Source organism: Bos indicus x Bos taurus, chromosome 2, assembly GCF_003369695.1.
Source record: "Bos indicus x Bos taurus breed Angus x Brahman F1 hybrid chromosome 2, Bos_hybrid_MaternalHap_v2.0, whole genome shotgun sequence".
NCBI lineage: Eukaryota > Metazoa > Chordata > Mammalia > Artiodactyla > Bovidae > Bos > Bos indicus x Bos taurus.
In genome coordinates this window covers 52,651,497-52,670,000 of record NC_040077.1, presented here as the reverse complement: position 1 = coordinate 52,670,000, position 18,504 = coordinate 52,651,497, and the positions used below count along the sequence as shown (strand labels likewise).

The 18,504-nt window shown below is 39.3% G+C and overlaps 1 protein-coding gene across 19 annotated transcripts in view; it reads right to left on the bottom strand.

The window, feature by feature from the left end:
• Window positions 1–18,504, bottom strand: part of GTDC1 (glycosyltransferase like domain containing 1) — a 493,004-nt gene that overhangs the window by 81,018 nt on the left and 393,482 nt on the right. For 17 of the 19 annotated variants that reach the window (XR_003514505.1, XR_003514508.1, XR_003514506.1 and 14 more), the window contains one exon: window positions 15,602–15,711. The exons of the other annotated variants lie outside the window; for them this stretch is intronic. Coding sequence is in view for 14 of the 17 variants with exons in the window: in XM_027561467.1 (XP_027417268.1) it covers window positions 15,602–15,711 (110 nt within the window). In the remaining 3 variants the exon portion in view is untranslated. The remainder of the gene's footprint in view (window positions 1–15,601; window positions 15,712–18,504) is intronic. 19 annotated transcript variants of the gene reach the window in all.

Genomic DNA, 18,504 nt, shown 5'->3' with positions numbered 1-18,504 from the left:
TCAATGCCTCCTTTTAAGTTAGGTGAAGTCAACATTGTTTTCTGTTATATTTTTCAATTAATGAAGTTTGCAAAATGAACATCAAGAAACTAGATCATCAGTTGGTACAACTTTCGTTCTCAACACCATCAGTATAACATTTTTCATAAGCACTGAACCCAGTTAAAACATACTATGAAAAAAAAAAAAACACTTGCTAAATTACAGAGAACTTTGCGGAAAATAAAACCTTTTCAGAAAATAAAAGCAAATCAGAACTCATAATTTTAGTTTAGTGCTAAGAATTTTCACTGAATAAAATAAAATACTATAATTTGATTTGGTATTCTGATAGGTAGAGATGGTATCTTACCCTGTAGAGTTGTCTTAGGATTAGAGAAAAAGTACATAAAGTACCTAGCACAATGCCTGGCACGTACTCTGCAATCAAAAAATAGTAACTATTACGTCAAATACATTACTCTTAGGAGTTTTGCCTTCATGGTGATAATTGTGCAACTGCATCTCTTCGTCTTGCCCCTTTAAAATGGGTAACAATGAATTGCAGCTGCTTTCTTAGTTAGGCTTTCTCCCATAAAATTAAAATCAAAGCAGTGTCACTTTGAGAATATAAAAGATTTTTTATGTGACATTAAAGTCTAAATAGACATAATATATCAAAATAGATTAATTGAACATATTCACAGATCAGTACTATTTTATAATAATTTTGGCAAAAGGTCAGTGAACTTCACTGAATGTACACAACAGTATACCTACTGTAGGCAGTGTGCTATATTATGGTGTTGCCTAACTGTGACTCAAGGTTGTGAATGCAATTCAGACCACCATTAAAAGAAATGAGATAGAACAGAAAAGAAAGAAAACATCACGGTGCATGCATCAAATGCAGTAAGAGTATGTATTACATTATGAAAGCTTTCGGTCAATTATAAATATGCCCACACACATGGGTATATTAGGTCATAATGTAAATATGTATATTGGTGTAGATCAGATGATCAAAAGGTTGGAAACACTGTTGTGTTAGAATATTTGGGTCATATAAAGCTGAATAATTACAACTGCCATCCTGAAGACACTACTTTTATCTCAAGAACCTTAACTATGACAAACACAGTTCAGTTCAGTTCAATCGCTCAGTCGTGTCTGACTCTTTGCGACCCCATGAATCGCAGCACGCCAGGTCTCCCCGTCCATCACCAACTCCGGGAGTTCACCCAGACTCACGTCCATCGAGTCGGTGATGCCATCCAGTCATCTCATCCTCTGTCATCCCCTTCTCCTCCTGCCCCCAATCCCTCCCAGCATCAGAGTCTTTTCCAATGAGTCAACTCTTCGCATGAGGTGGCCAAAGTATTGGAGTTTCAGCTTTAGCATCATTCCTTCCAAAGAATACCCAGGACTGATTTCCTTTAAAGTGGACTGGTTGGATCTCCTTGCAGTCCAAGGGACTCTCAAGAGTCTTCTCCAACACCACAGTTCAAAAGCATCAATGCATAGTTAAGTATAAACAAAATCCCGTGGAACTTCAAAGAAGAGAAGCAGCATATCTCTTTTAGAGGTTAAATAAAGTGGTTAAGGTGAGTCTTGGAAGACGGATTGAGCTTGCACAGAGAGATGAGGAGGAAGGGGCTCTGGGTAGTGACAAAGTGAGTTACCTTCAGGGAACATGGAATAAACTAGGCCACATCCCAGGATACTCATGGATAAGGACTGAAGAAAGGCTAGAAAGGTAGTTGAAACCATACTGAGAAATCCTGACCAATGAGGTTTATACTTATTTGATAAGGGGAAGAGTAGAGAAGGTGAGATACATGGAAATCATCTTTAGGAAGTTGAAGTTAGCAGAAGCTTAAGGATGGAGCAGAGGGCAACTCTAGTCACCCCATGAGAGTGGCCAGAGGATGTGACTGGCCTAGATCATTGGTTCTTAACTGCCTGAGGTGGGACTTGGGGTTGCGAGTGGAGACAGATATTGGAATGAGGAATAAAATATGTTTTGAAAAAGCATAACTATTATACTCAGTTTTTACAATTAAAACTTCAAAAACTGTCACTCTGTGAAATCCCCTTGGGGACAGGGGTACAGGGATGTGTACCCATTTAAAAAGCTGATGTGCCCTGATCACTAACATTCTTTCTAGTTGTAACCTCTTTTGGATGACTTTATTTTGTGGACAAGTATGCTAAGGCTGAAGGAGGTGACATGGCTAATCAGTGTAAGAACTAGAACCAGATCTTGAGCTTCTAAATTCCAGGGCAGTGTTCATTCCACTGCACCATGTATCTGTGATGGTTTCCATTTTTCAAATGTAACAATTTAGGCAAGGAGAGATACATCTGCAAAAACTCACTCTTTGCATCCAGATAGCCACTCCCTGTTGTGCTGCTTTCTGTCAGAGACTCCTGTTCTGATAGCCATTGCAGGAAACTTGAATTTGTAAAATAGTCAGGCTCTCCACCAAAGTCCCTTAGTGAGGCAAATTTTATTTTGACCATACCACACTCCAAATCATGACCATACATGACTATAGGAACTCAAAAAGATAAAACTCCAAAGCAACGTGCAGCAAACATATTCCAAGATCTCCTATCTGTCAATCCAAGTCATAGGTACGTTTGCAGCTTTCAAAAGTAGCGTCTGTTTCTAATTTCTATCAATGTCTTGCCTTTTTCCCATTCATTATTTAATTAACTCATCCATCTCCTTGTGTCTTCCTCTGGTGTAGATTTCTCACAAATTTTAAGGACAGTTTATGAAAATTAAAGAATATTTTTCCTCAGTAATGTTTTCATAGCTATAACTTTTGAGAACAACTTCTTGAGAGATGTTTTGGGAGCTGTATTCTAGGACATATTATTTTCACAGTCTTCCCCCTGGTAGGATGGATAAATGATTTTGCCTTGAGAGTTGCATGGGATTTTCTGGTTTCCATGTAAAAGATAGATATTCCACTTACAGAAGCTGCAGGAGTAGAGTTCAAGCAGTTTTAAAGTTTAGGCCTGATGGAATGGTATGTCTGGGTGTGATCAGGGGAAAAAGTGATTCTCAGTGGCTACGCTGAACAATGGGAGTGAGCTGTTACCAGTTACTTGTGTCTAGTAAGTCTAGTGAGTCTCCTGGGGTTTCCCAGGTGGCGCTAGTGGTAAAGAATCCACCTGCCAATGCAGGAGATGTAAGAGATGCAGGTTCGATCCCTGGGTTGGGAATATCCCCTGGTGAAGGGAATGGCCACCCACTCCAGTATTCTTGCCTGGAGAATCCCACTGACAGAGGAGCCTGGGGGGTATGGTCCATAGGATTGCACAGAGTTGGACACGACTGAAGCGATTTAACTCACACACACAGTGAGTCTCCGGAGCATTTGTGAGGGAAATGCAGCTGCACAGTTCACAAACCTTTCCTGAGAAAGGAAAAGAAAGACTCTCAAGTACATTGAACAGGAACTTCACCTTTGTCTGGGGTATCGGTGGGAGGTGGGCAGGGGAGCTTGCCCCTCCAACTGGGAGTGTTGCTGACTCTGAAACCCAGGCAGCTGTTTCTAAGAAGTCATACTCTTCACCTGCAAAGTGTCTTCAGGTCACTTATACCACCACCCTTTAGGGCAGCCAAGTGGCAACTGACTGTAGTGCACAGTGAAATGTGCTCAGAAAACAACGGAATGATGAAGGGTGCTGGGAGCAACTTAGGAGGGAAGGAAAAGGGGAGACACAGAAGAAGCACCACTGGAGTTGGGATTTTGCAAACAGAGAAAGGATATGCATGTGTCTATGTGCTGAGGGGCAAAGGAATTTCAACAATAAATAATACAAGGCATGGAAATGGATAAGTGCACAGATGTACTCAGGAGATTGGAATTCATGAGGGATTAGGTTGGGGTCGGGGTTCGAAGGACCTCATTTATTAACAGGAAATTTAAGTTCATCCCACAGCAAGCCTATGAGACATGTTCTTATTCTTGTTATACTATTGTGATTCTCTTCTTGGATGGGCTGGGTTTAGAAAGAAGACCAATAACAGTAAGTGGATGAATCAAATACCAAAGTGTCCAGAGGCCAGAAGACCAATATGAAGGGTTTGGAAGAATTAAGGTTCCAGAATATAAGGGTGTACATGCATGTGTGCTCAGTGGCCAAGTTTGGTCAACTCTTTGTGACCCTATGGACTGTAGACCGCCAGGCTCCTCTGTCCATGGGATTTCCCAGTCAAGAATACTAGAGTAGGTTGCCATTTTCTTCTCCAGAATATAAGGCCAAAAACTGGGAAAGAGGCAGTAGAAACAAGGATGAGGCATGAGAATTACTTCCATGGGATGTTCTTTGGTATGAAATTACTGAGTCACACCAAGGGTATAGAAACTTATACGGCTCAGGAAACATAATTTGCATTGGCTTCACCATACATACAGATATTTCCCCATTAGTTGGCCAGTCTTTGTTAGGATATGCCTTTACTTTTATTGTTTTGGTTAATGTAACTGCTCTCTCATGAATTCTTTGTATTTATACTTATTTTATTAATAGAAGAATTAAAAGTTTTTATTCCCCAAATTTGATTTAGCACTTATTTCTTCAGCTTATCACTATCTCTGTTGTTTATTAGTTGTGTGAGTAAAAGGCCGAGCCTTATGCTTGTCACACAATAAGAGTTGAGTAAGTTATTGTACTTTTACTGTGTTAATGTTTGTGTCATCTTTTATCTGTAGCATATATTTAAAATATATAATTACTTACACAAATAATTTGTTTTATTAGTTTTATTCCACAAACTTATTTTACTCAGTTTCCTGTTTTCACTTAAAAATATTATAAAGTTGGGATAAGCATATTAAATTTTGTTATGTAAGTGTGGTGGATGTTAATTTATATGCAAGCTGGGTTTACTTCTGAATTCTCTATTTTTGTCCCTTTCTCTACCTTCATGTTTTTGAATCTGTAAAGTACTCTTTGAGAAGTTACCCCTTCATATGTGTTCTGAATCTGGTAAGATGTGTTTTCCTTCATTATTTCTTTGTAAGTGATTTCTTTGATATTCTTTCCGCTTATTTCTTTATTTTGTAGGAATTTTAGAACTAGTCTGTGAGGATATATAAAGTGTTATTTGGGCATCTTAATTGGAATCTTGTTAAATTTATAAATTATCTTAAGAGTTACTGTCATTTCTATCTATTCTTTCCTGTCAAGAGCATATACGCATACAAGAGTGCTAAGTTGGTTCAGTTGTATCCGACTGTTTGTGATCCCGTGGATTGTAACTTGCCAGGATCCTCTGTCCATGGGATTCTCCAGGCAAGAGTATGGGAGTGGGTTGCCATGCCCTCCTCCAGGGGATCTTCCCGACCCAAGGATTAAACCTCTGTCTCTCATGTCTCTTGCACTGGCAGGCCAGTTCTTTACCACTAGCACCACCTGTAAAGTCCCAGGAGCATATATGTCTATACTTATTTTAATCTTCCCCACTTTCCCATTATATTTTGTTGTCTTCTTCAGCAAAGGATTGGGAGACAGTTTCAAATCAGATTCTTCGTAACTGACTTCCCCAATCAGTTCTTGGAGAATTAATGATATGCCTATTTCTAAGAATCATATGAAGGTGGCTCTGTCTGCAGAAAATCCACCTCAGATCCATGTTATTTCAACATAAATAATTTCTCTCAGCTATAAACAGAGGGTGTTACTGCCTATTTTACTAGCTAGTCACTAGATTATTGTAAGGGTTATGAAATAATGTATTCAAAATTTATCTGAAAATGTTATAATACAAACAAGGACATGGTATCATAAAATGTGATTTTTAAAATGTTTTTGTTTCCCAGACATTAAGATTTTAGAGCAATGACATCTTCTCTTCTTGGTATTCACCATATGGTGCTAGACCACAGTAGGAACTCAGTTAATACTTCTGTGTTCAGGGGAATGAATAGTGACAAAATTTGTTTAAAAAAAAAAAGAAAAAGGAACAGGTTTGGGGAAACATATAGTCTAGAGAGAATGAGTTTATTTAATCTTACTGGCACATTTACTTCATCTCATATATAATCATATTACAATTCAACACTGATCAATATATTAATAGTTTTCCTTCTGCTGGGTCCCCCTGTAGCAAAATTTTATACCTTTATATTAATGTGATGTAAGTTATTTGTGTTTCTATTATTTCCTCCTTAGCGTAGCTGCTCTGCTGAAAATGAGATCATAGCTGGGAGCTGAATGAACAGGGAGATGGGGGGAGGGGGGAATGTTACATAATTATCTGACATTTGACTCCAGAGCAAAGGATCAGGAATATGCCAAGATCACTGTAATAACCATTGTCATGCCAGATACTAACCAGAAGCTTTCCACATACTGTTCTTAACCTCAAATTAAAGATGAACCAGAAGGAAGAACTTCTGTCTGACGAAACTGTAGTTCAGGTTCTTACTTTTCTTGTAGTTTTATCACCTCCCCACTGCCCATGGCCAAAGCTAAAACTCCTTCTTCCACAAAGCTGGGAAGAGGAATCCTGATGTAAGGCTTTGGCTGTTCATAGAACAAAGTATTTGGTTTAGAATTATCATTTGTGAGAAATTATTAAATATACAGACACATTCCATTGATTTGATATCTTAAGTATTTGCTGCTGCTTCTTTTCTTCTTCTTAAAACACATACACACACACACACACCCCATCTCAAGGGCTAATAATGTGACCTTGTCATGAGAACTGGCCAAAGCTAAAATATTTACACTGTGAAGCTTCTAGGCTTTTTGGTTCATTTGTAACATGGAGTCTGATGGATGCTTTATGTGGCAGAATGACCTTTCAATTTTTGGATTAAAAATAATTAAAATAATGGCAAGAATGAACTTTTAAGGTTCAGCATCATTAATGTCCTCTTCAGATACAAAATGCATTAAAGACTCACTCCATATATAAACTCTGAAGAGAAGTTCATGAGTCTTATAATAAAAACCAGACAGTATTAAAAGTTTAGAAAGTACTCTCCCCCAAATTATGTTACTGTGCCTAAAATCCTCACTATAACTCACAAGAGGTGAGATAGGGTGGGTGGTTTTATTATCATAATTATTATTATCATTTCTTTTTCCCACCCATCTCCTCTTTTGTACTGCACAGATGGATTAACTGAGTTTAATCTAAAAAACGATAGGACCCAGTCTGAAACCTGCCCTTCTGACTTGAATTCATAGAATCACAGCTTCTCAACTGTGGCACCAACGACACTTTAGGCTGGAGAGTTCTCTGTGTGGGGGCTGTCTTGTGCAGTTTAAGGGACTGTCCTGTGTCCTGGCCTCTACCCACTAGATGCCAGTAGCATCCTCCCCTCAACAGCTGTAAGAACCAAAAAATGTCTCTGGGCATTGCTAAACATCCCCTAGGGGTGAAGGGCAAAACCACTGCTGACTGACACTGTAAGCTTTTCAAAATGCCATCACCATAAGTGATCATTAACTCCATTCCCACAGAGCCCAGCTCGACTTTGTATGGACTGCTGAATGGGACACAGGTGCTCAATGTGCCTGCAGACACTAGCTGAGCTGTCTCCAGCAAGAAGACTATGAGCAGTACTCTCGTACTTATTAAGTTATTCATTCAACAGGGAAGACTCACCCAGATATCAGACCGAGACAGATATCTTGGGTAGGGAGCTATGGTGTCAACAAGCGCTTTGCATCAGCTATTTCTGCTCTCTCCCATTCTGGGCTCAAAGCAGGATTGCGTTTCCTGGCCCGCTTAGTGTTGGGCAGCACTCTTCAACAAGTTCTGGACAAAGATTGGAGTGGAACCCTTTGTCACTTCTGGGCTTCCCTGGTGGCTCAGTGGTAAAGAACCCGCCTGTCGATGCAGAAGTCTTAGATTTGGTTCCTGGGTTGGGAAGATCCCCTGGAGAAGGAAATGGCAACCTACTCCAGTATTCTTGCCTGGGAAATTTCATGTACAGAGAAGCCTGACAGGCTACAGTCCATGGGGTGGCACAGAGTCGGACACGACTTGGTGGCTGAGCACGCACACATGCAATGTCACTTTTAGGCCAGAGCAGTAACTTGCTAACGGAAGAACCTCCCAGCTTTCTCTTCCACCCGGCATAGTAACAGGTAATGCTTGTGATGGTGAAGGCTTGGGTCTCTTTCTATAAGGTTAGGTCCCTGAGTGACCATATGAGTAGAAGACTACTGCTCACCTGCAATAAGTACATAGAATGAATAAAAACATAAGTGTTAACTGTTTTAAGCCATTGAGATTTTTAAGGCTGTTAGTTTAGCATAATTTAGCTTATTCTGATTGATGTAAGAGCTGAAATATGAGAACAGATTGAAAAATAGATTTAGGTTAAATCAAGGTCATTTATATGAAAACAGAAAATATAATATAGAACCATTTAGAGCTTCCTTAAGTCTTAGGGTTCTCTATTTTCATTCACTAATTCTCTAATATTTGGAAATCATTTCAACAAAGGTTCTTATATACCTGATATGGTATGTAAACATTATTCTATTACATTAGACTTATTCTTCATTCATTCAAATAGTATTTATTGAACAGTAAATATATGCCAAGTATTATTTGGAATATCTTTCCACTTCATATTGTTTTTGACACCTTTCTTGTGATGAAGACAGATGGCAGAAAGAAGAGGGAGTTCACTCTAATGTCTGAGGAGTGATATATTTAGGAAATGAATCTGAGGCTTTGTGGGGGTTCTTTGTTTGTTTTTAAACTTTCCATTTGCATAGAAATTATTAGAGAAAATGGAAATGATTTCATATGTGTAGCCAGGAATTTTCCACCATTATCACCTTCTGCTTTCTTACTTATAAAATAGGGATAATTTTATGGTTTCCACTTAGAGGATAATGGCAGAAAGGTGGACTGACAAGGTTTGAATTGTGGATTGAAAACTGGATGGATGTGTGATTTCAGGCAAGTGACTTAATCTCCCTGTTTCTTACTTTTTTCAGCTGTAAAATGATACAACCGAGCTTAATTTACAGGGCTGTTGTGCATTTGAATCAGTTCTAATGAGGTGGATGAAACTGGATACAGAGTGAAGTAAGTCAGAAAGAAAAATACCAATACAGTATATTAACACATATACATGGAATTTAGAAAAATGGTAACAATGACCCTATATGTGAGACAGCAGAAGAGACACAGAGATAAAGAACAGACTTTTGGACTCTGTGGGAGAAGGCGAGGGTTGGGATGATTTGAGAGAATAGCACTGAAACAAGTAGATCACCATATGTGAAACAGATCGCCAGTCCAGGTTCGATGCATGAGACAGGGTGCTCAGGGCCGGTGCACTGGGATGACCCCGAGGGATGGGGAGGGAGTTGGGGGGAGGGCGTTCAGGATGGGGGACACATGTACACAAATGGCTGATTCATGTCAATGTATGGCAAAAACCACTACAATATTGTAAAGGAATGAGCCTCCAATTAAAATTAAATTAATTAAAAGGAAAAATAGAAGGCAATGCACAAGGGGCTTCAAACAGTACTTGGCATGTTTTAAGTGCTCTAGGAACTGATGAATAAAGCACTGGAGTTGGACTACTTCTGTGATGCAAACATCACAAAAGATATTTTGCTTTATTCACCACTTCAACCTAAACATCTCGTTTAGTACTTGGCATAAAACATACAAAACCGAGACTTCCCTGGTGGTCCCGTGCTTAAGAATCTGCCTTCCAATGCAGGGGATGTGGGTTCAATCCCTGGTCAGGCAACTAATATCCCACATGCCTTGGGACAACTAAGCCCAAACACCACAACTCGAGAAGTCGGCGCGCTACAACTACCGAACCCGAAGCTGTGCTCCATAACTAGAGAAACTCCCGTGTACCACAATTAGAGAAAGTCGTGTGCTGCAACAAAGACCCAGCACAGCCAAAATAAAAACAAAAAACAAAAAAACAGAAAAACACTTACTGAACACATATAGGAGTAGGGATGAGAGGACTGACTCCTATGTTCTACTCCCAACCTTGCAGCAATCTACTACTGCCTGTCTCACACACTGTGCTCAGCTCTGAGCACTTGGAATAGTCACTGTCCTAGGTCATGCTCCTCTTGTAAGATGAAAGGATGATACAAAAGAGCTATAAACTATGTAGCTATAAATGAACTAGAATCAATAATCTTACTCTATCACATTTTTCAGAAAAAAGGATGATAAAAACCTTGCAACAACATAATTTGAAAACAATCAACAGTATGAAAACTCTACAAAGTCGCTCTACTGTGGTTTTAATATTTTCAAAAGGAATTTAAAAGAGATTGCTGCATCAAAAAGGGCAGTAAAACTCATTGGTGCTAATGCCATTGCTCAGAAATATGTTACCTTTTCCTACAAGCTCTGTGGAGAGGGAAGGAGAAAGAAGTTGAATAAGGAGTAATTAATGTACACATTTTCAAGTAGAGTAAGAATAAGTCCTGGAGATCAAAAGAATAGCATAGTGGGGACTTCCCTGGATGTCCAGTGGTTAAGACTCTGTTTCCATTGTAAGGGGTGCAGATTTGATCTCTGGTTGGGAACTAAGACCCCAAATGACCCATGGCCAAAAACAAACAAACAAACAAACTCTATGCATGGTGATAATTACACAATTCTGTAAATATACCAAAAATCATTGAAATGTGCAAGTGAAGCAAGTGGAGTGTATGGTATGTATATTATAATGGAATAACAATTTTTTTAAAGTACAGCATAGTCATTATAGTCAACAATACTGTATTATATACTTCGAAATTGCTTGAAGACTAGATTTTACATATTCTTATCACAAAAAAGAAATAATTATGTGGTGTGAGAGAGGCCTTAGCTAGAACTACACTGATGATCATGTTGCAACGTGTAAATGTATCAAATTATCACACTGTACACCTTAAATGTATACAATGTTATATGTAAATCACACCTCAAGGAGAAAAAGAGTAATTAATGGCCCTGCTGTCATGTATTAAACCTGTCTTGGTTTTGCTTGTGAAAGACAAAATTTGACCCACAAACAGTATAATCAAAGTGATTTAAACTTTCAAAGACTCAGTTTTTCCATCTATCAAATGGGATAATAATACATACTCCGCTGGGATTATCATGAGCATTACATGAAATAACTCAGCAAAGGACCAAGCAAGTAGCAAATATCTGCTTCTATTCTGTCAACAGGAGCAATGAACAGCGTAATAATAACTATTTTTGCAATTATTTACAAGAAAGCCACTTCCTCACAAATGTTAACAGTGTCCAGAGTTATTCTTCTGGCTGATACTGCATAGTTTCAACAGAGAGAAGTTGGTGTTAAAGTATGGGTTTTAGATATGCTAATAGGGCACCTGGAAGAGGCAGCAGGCAAAGAAATGTATACCTGCTTTTGTTGTTGTTGCTGTTTCATCACTAAATCCTGTCTGACTCTTTGTGACCCCCATGGACTATAGCCTGTCAGGCTCCTCTATACCTGCTAGGTAACCCTTTGTGTGAAGTGCTAGATGGTGAGTTGTGGGAAAAAATGTTTAGAGAAACACTTGGGTCAGAAAACAAGAAAATGGAAATGTAGCATAGCACAGTGGTTAAAAATACTACATAGTTATGTGACCTCACTTAACGTCTCTGTACCTTGGTGTACCTCCGTACCTTAGTGTAGTTTCCCCCACTAAGAAAAATGGAGATAGTAATGCTGAACAAGACTGCTAAGAGGTTAAAGATTTAACATTTATAAATGGCTTAGAACAATGCCTGAAATACACCAAGTGCTATATTAGTGCTTGTCAAGCCCGAACAGTGATGCAAACAACTGAAGTTACACGAAATGTCCTGTTAGGAAACCTCTGGAATAAAGACTGCAATGTGGCCATCTAGGAGCACAACCTGGAAAGCCATCAGACTCATTCATCAAGCCAACAACCCGCGCTCTTCTCACGTGCAAGGTGAAGGGCTGCAGCCTTAAAGAGCTGATTCACATTGGACGTGACAGATGGGCCAGAGGCGAAGGCAGAAGGGAGTACCAGTTGAGACTGGGAGTAACAGAAGTGTGTGCATAGGTGACAGGACTCTTCCTGTGGTCATCCACAGCATCCCACAGGGATCCACAGCATTCATACGGAAGTGTCTCCCCAGGGCAGGGCTCCCTGAGGCGCAGGCTGCATCCTGTTCACCGTGAAATCCCTCTTCTAAGGTGTTCAATAAGTATGTGTTGAGGTCAGGCCAAAGTGAGTAAAAGATTGAGCCTGTAATTACTGAGCACTCAATTCTCAGGCCCCTAATTGCTTCCCATCCCACTTTCAATCCCCACGATGCTGCTCTAAATTGCTAAACGGGTGGGAAGGGAGAGCTGTGATTCCAAAAACATGGCCCTTTGAGGAAAAACCTAGTCTTCTTTGTAGTGGTGGCTTAAAATTACCCAACAGTGAAGCTGGCTGAGAAGCCCTCTGCTTAGTGGTATTCTCCAGCCACTTTCTTCAGTTCATCCACAAACATCTCAATACTGGCAAAAACGAGACTGAAATCACCAGCTTTGCAAATAAGCTGATTTTTTTCTTCCTTCTTTCTCGACAGCCATCCATCTACCAAATTCTTTTCCGTGTTTTCCTTGAGAATCTCTCTCCTAACAGCCCTCTCACTAATCTTTCTGCCACCAACCACCACACTGATGCTGAAGCTGAAGCTCCAATACTTTGGCCACCTGTTGTGAAGAGCTGACTCATTGGAAAACACCCTGATGCTGGGAAAGACTGAGGGCAGGAGAAGGGGATGATGGAGGATGAGATGGTTGGATAGTATCACTGACTCAATGGACATGATTTTGAGCAAACTCCAGGAAAGAGCGGAAGACAGGGAAGTCTGGTGTGCTGCAGTCCCTAGGGTCACAAACAGTCGGACATGACTTAGTGACTGAACAAAAACAAACCACCTCACAGAGCCCATGCTTGGATGACTCTGCAGTCTTACTGTGATTCTGCCTACATATCACTGCAACAGAAATCCTCCTAAAATACAGGTTTCATCATATCTCTTTCCAGTTCAAGACCAAGGCTCCCTATTTTTTACCTTTACCTAACCTACTTTGCCGGAGAAGGCAATGGCACCCCACTCCAGTACTCTTGCCTGGAAAATCCATGGACAGAAGAGCCTGGTAGGCTGCAGTCCATGGGGTCGCTAAGAGTCGGGAACGACTGAGTGACTTCACTTTCACTTTTCACTTTCGTGCACTGGAGAAGGAAATGGCAACCCACTCCAGTGTTCTTGCCTGGAGAATCCCAGGGATGGGGAAGCCTGGTGGGCTACCGTCTCTGGGGTCACACAGAGTTGGACACGACTGAAGCGACTTAGCAGCAGCAGCAACCTACTTTGCAGATCCTCCATACTTTGGCTCTACCCTGTCTATGTATTACTTACTTACTAACTTTTGTATGCAGAATCTTCTATTCTACTTAGGGATCTCATAGCACTAATCCCTGAAATTGTTCTCTCATTTCAGTATAATATCTGTAATATTTGCTTCTCCATGTTTTTCCCATGTTGCTTCCCCTTTTGGGATCCTAATCCTAATCCTCTGGCTATTCAAGTGCTAGCCCTTCAATTAACATTCTACTCTAAGTAAGCCACATGTGTCAGTACTCATGTATAATTATATTGTCCTGTGTTTCCCTTCCTGTTTCCTCTGCTTACGCAAAACTGTTCCTTCTTTAAGAAAACTATAAATTGCTTGAAGGCAGGAAGTTCACAGTATTTCTACCTGTTTACCCAACACTCACTCACTGAGTTCCAGCCTTGTGTCAGGCACTGCACTAGGCTTTGAGGAGCACTGATGAATGAGATGGTCACAACCCTTGTCTACCCAGCACCTATGTTCTACTTTGTGTTTGTGTGTATGTGTGGCAGTGAGATAAGAAATTTCACATAATTATATGATTAGAAACTAAGGAAAGTATCATAAGGTAAAAGTATAGGGTGCCATGAGACCATGATAAAGTTTCACACTGAAAGAAAATACACCTGAACTGAGATCAAATGAATAACAAATAGGCAAATGTCACAGAGAAGGCAATGGCACCCCACTCCAGTACTCTTGCCTGGAAAATCCCATGGATGGAGGAGCCTGGTAGGCTGCAGTCCATGGGGTGGCTAAGAGTCAGGCAATACTGAGCAACTTCACCTTCACTTTTCACTTTCATGCATTGGAGAAGGAAATGGCAACCCACTCCGGTGTTCTTGCCTGGAGAATCCCAGGGAAGGCGGAGCCTGGTAGGTTGCCATCTCTGGGGTTGCACAGAGTCGGATACAACTGAAGTGACTTAGCAGCAGCAGCAGCAGGCAGCAGGCAAATATCCAGAGGTTTAAAGAAGTTTGGAAATTTAGAGGAACTAAAAAGAAGCTGGTGTCTACAAGTGCAGGGGGCAGAGGATGAGCCATATCAGATGAGGCTACTGAGGTACAAGCTCGGTGTACTTCCTCACATCATACCAGAATCACAAAGTACTGGCTAAGTGAGGGTAACGTTTACATGGTCCTTAAAGGAAATGGCAACCCACCCCAGTATTCTTGCCTGGAAAATCCCATGGATGGAGGAGCCTGGTGGGTTACAGTTCATCGGGGTGCAAAGAGTTGGACACGACTGAGTGACTAATACTTTAAGAGTCATAGAGCATGATGATAGGAACTTTCCTTGTCTGCATACTTGGGGTTTGGGTTTCCCAGGTGGCTCAGTAGTAAAGAATCTGCCTGCCAATGCAGGAGATGCAGGTTCCATCCCTGAGTTGGGAAGATTCCCTGGAGAAGGAAACGGCGACTCACTCCAGTATTCTTACCTGGGAAATTCCATGCATGGAGGAACATGGTGGGGTATAGTCCACAGAGTTGCAGAGAGTCAGACAAGACTTAGCAACTGAGAACCCACTCATGCATACTTGGAGTTTACAAAAAAAGTTGAATATCCAAAACTTAAAAAACATGAACATTTAAGACCTTAGAATGGTGGTCAAGATTCCCATCTTCTGACACAGATATGCTCAGTGAGGATGCAGGGTGAAGGAAATGGTTCAGAAGAAGCTCCCTATGGCATTAGGGATGAGAAGACTTGCTGCTATCAGCTTCAGATTTCTGTTTGCTTTCTCAAGTTCAATTAAAAAAGCATGGACCAATGACAGCTATGATATATATCTACTCTGCTTTACAAGTTTGATGCCAAAATGCTTTACACAGGCCACCTACAGATGGTAATGTATTTCAGCCATTACCAGAGAGAGTAGGATTCAAACCAGTGACCCTGAGGTGAGAGGTTGTATATCCAATTACAAATTCCCACTTTCCTTAACTGTTAAGATGCCTAAAGCAATATATTTTATTTACATCAAGATGCATTGTATAAACTATATTTGATAAAAGAGATGACTTCACGTTCTCAACTTAAATCAAAGAATGCTTACTTAAGTATTTTTTTAATTGAATCACACTTTAATGCCATCGTATAATCTTTTGGTTGACAGTGCTCATCTTGATTATTCTAACAAAGGGAAACATGGAAATTAATACTTAAGTTGTAGAGCTTATATCATCTATAAAAATACACACTAGAAAATACAAGAGAGATACCTGGGACATCTGTGAAGGTTTCTCCAAGGACAGATACGTGGAAATTGAGTCCTAAGTCCTTAAGATGCATCAATACCTTAAAAAAACTCTCTGGATCTTTATCATGCTCCCTGGAAGTAAAAACACAAAATATAACTTGTGATATCTTAGGGCATGTATTAGGAAAAGAGTTTTCACTTCTCATAGGCTCAATTCTCCTCCTGGTCTACTGTTAGGAGAGCCTCTGGCATCAGAGCAGAGATCTTCCCCCACCCTTATACTGTAGCATTATTGTCGTGTGTGTTCATGAATCTAACTTTGTCAGGCTCCTCTGTCCATGGGATTCTCCAGTCAAGAATACTGGAGTGGGTAGCCAAATTCTTCTCCAGGGGATCTACCCAACCCAGGGATTCAACCTGGGTCTCTTGCATTGCAGAGAGATTCTTTACCATCTGAACCACCAGGGAACCCCTAACTTCTCTATCATGGATCGAAATTCAGTCCTATAAAAGTTTTAAGGTTCTGCAGCTTTTCATTAAGGAAGAAATGTATCACGTTTTTCACATTTTGGGGTTAGAACATAGAAAGTCTGGGCTTCCTGGGTGGCTCACCGGTAAAGAATCTGTCTGGGATGCAGGAGACACCACGGGTTCGATCCCTGGCTTGGGAAGATCCCTTGGAGGAAGGCATGGCAACCTGGCAGGCTACAGTCCATAGCGTCGCACATAGTCGGACATGACTTAAGTGACTGAGCAGGCATGCATAGGAAGTCTAGCGTATTTTCCTTTCTCCTAAAATGGTTAATATTCCACTTAACACAGGTTTTTAACAAAAGAAAAGATCAGTCTTCAAACGACAATTCTCTACTGATCATGAGAATATACCAAAGATGCTTTTCATTTCCGTGAGTCTGAATACCTCCCTCTCACATTTACTGAGTTTCTTTGTGTCCACAAGGAATACACAATTTAGGGAGTGAGATTACAGACTCTCTCACTAATCTCTCATTTTAAATAATTGAATGGAGAATTATAAATACATCAAAAGGGGGTAGGCCTGAGTCTAAGTCTGCTGAGTATTAACTTAGGAGTGGAGGTTAGTCAACACATAAAAGAATAGTAATAAAGATAATTCTTTCATTTATTAGAAGCTTTGAAAAACATGGATTATTTTTGTTTGTTTAGCTTGTCAGTCTTCTTTGTAATGACAGAATGAGAGGCTAAAGGACACTAAAATTAAAAAAAAAAATTCACCAACTCAAAAAATCACACTAAAATGGAATGAGTTATTTTTTACATTCTAAGGTGTGAATATTTCAGTATTTCTTGCAGTTAATTACACTGTTTTAAATTATCTTATTTCAGACAGATGTGGACCAGATGTCTTCAAAATATTTGCTTTTTTATTTATAATTCAGAATTTAAACTTATTTTCTATATTACAGAGGAATAGTTATATATCAGCAATTGAATTTCTCATTTACCAACTAATTATGTAAAATAAATCTGTAAATTGATCAAACTGCTATATGAAATATGAAAATTACATCATTCAGGAAATGTCATGAAAAATGACATCTGCAACCCTAAATGTGTTAATTCACAATTCAGTCAATATTTTCAGTATCAAGAATTAAAACAAATGCATCTTCTGATTAACATTTTAAAACGGCATTTATAATCTCCTGGAATTGTAAGATCTTATAGAATTAGAGTTCTGTAACAATTTATTTTAAGCTCTGTATCTCTCACTTTGATTTGCTTCAAATAACAAAGAAAGCAGTGGTAAAATGTTCATTGCTTTTTAAGATGACAGGTATTACATACATGTACTATTGGGAAGTTTTGGGGGTAATTCTCATATATTCTACTGCAATGGGCAAGAACAAAGATTTTAAATATTTAAAGAATACCCCATATGCTATCTTCAACCACATCGATCAAATAGCTGCCACCTAATCTGTAACATAGGTTATTTTACTCTGGAAATACTTAGATGAAAAGAATGGAAACAATATAACATATTTTAAAGAGGGAGAAACACTACAGGGAAATTTAGCCACTCGATTCTCTAAATTTTTCATTCTGAGTTACAAAAATTTTCACTACGGTTCCTTAAGAGAATATCTATTCTAAATATTTTCTGCTGCTTGTTTGTTTGTTGGTTTGTTTGTTTTGTATTAAAATAAAAGTAGATGCAGTTTGGAATTGGAAGGATGTTTAATTGGGTAGAAGCCGTAGTTCTTAAAAAATTCCAATGTGAATATTTTCAAAGAAGTAGGATCCACGAACCTATATTTTCAGTGTTTCTATACAAGATAAATGCATGACAATCCTACTGTATTCTTAAGACATTTTTTATAGGTGGAAAAAAGCTTTCATATTCAATAATCACTTTGCATAAGAACACAAAAGAGATTTGTATAGATCCCCTCTCTTTCTGTTTAAACTGTAATATATAGATGAATGTAAGGTGAGATTTTTCTTCTGCATAATTATCCCTCAGAAAAAGAGGCATTTTATCTAAAGTCCTTATAAAGTCTCTCATAATACCAGGCACTCTCTCACTTTATTTTTCACAAAGTACAGTTTAAGGCAGTTGCCTTAAATCTAAGACGCCAATTGATGAGAATTTTCAATAGTTTTAGCAGTCCTTCACTTGATGGGACCGGTAAAAACAGAAGTCAAGGAATTTAATACAGAGTTAGTAATTATTTTGGGAGATATGACTTAATAATTGAAAGTACTGTTGAAAACAAGTATTTTAAAGATCACTAAAAAAAGTATCAGAGTAAGTGGTTACTAGAGACCATGAGTAGTAAGTGGGCTTTTAAGCTGGAGGAAAGATTTCCAGGGACGGCATCATATATTCTCACAATCTTGTACCCCAAAACTACTTAGACTAAATTCCAGATGACAGGTGGT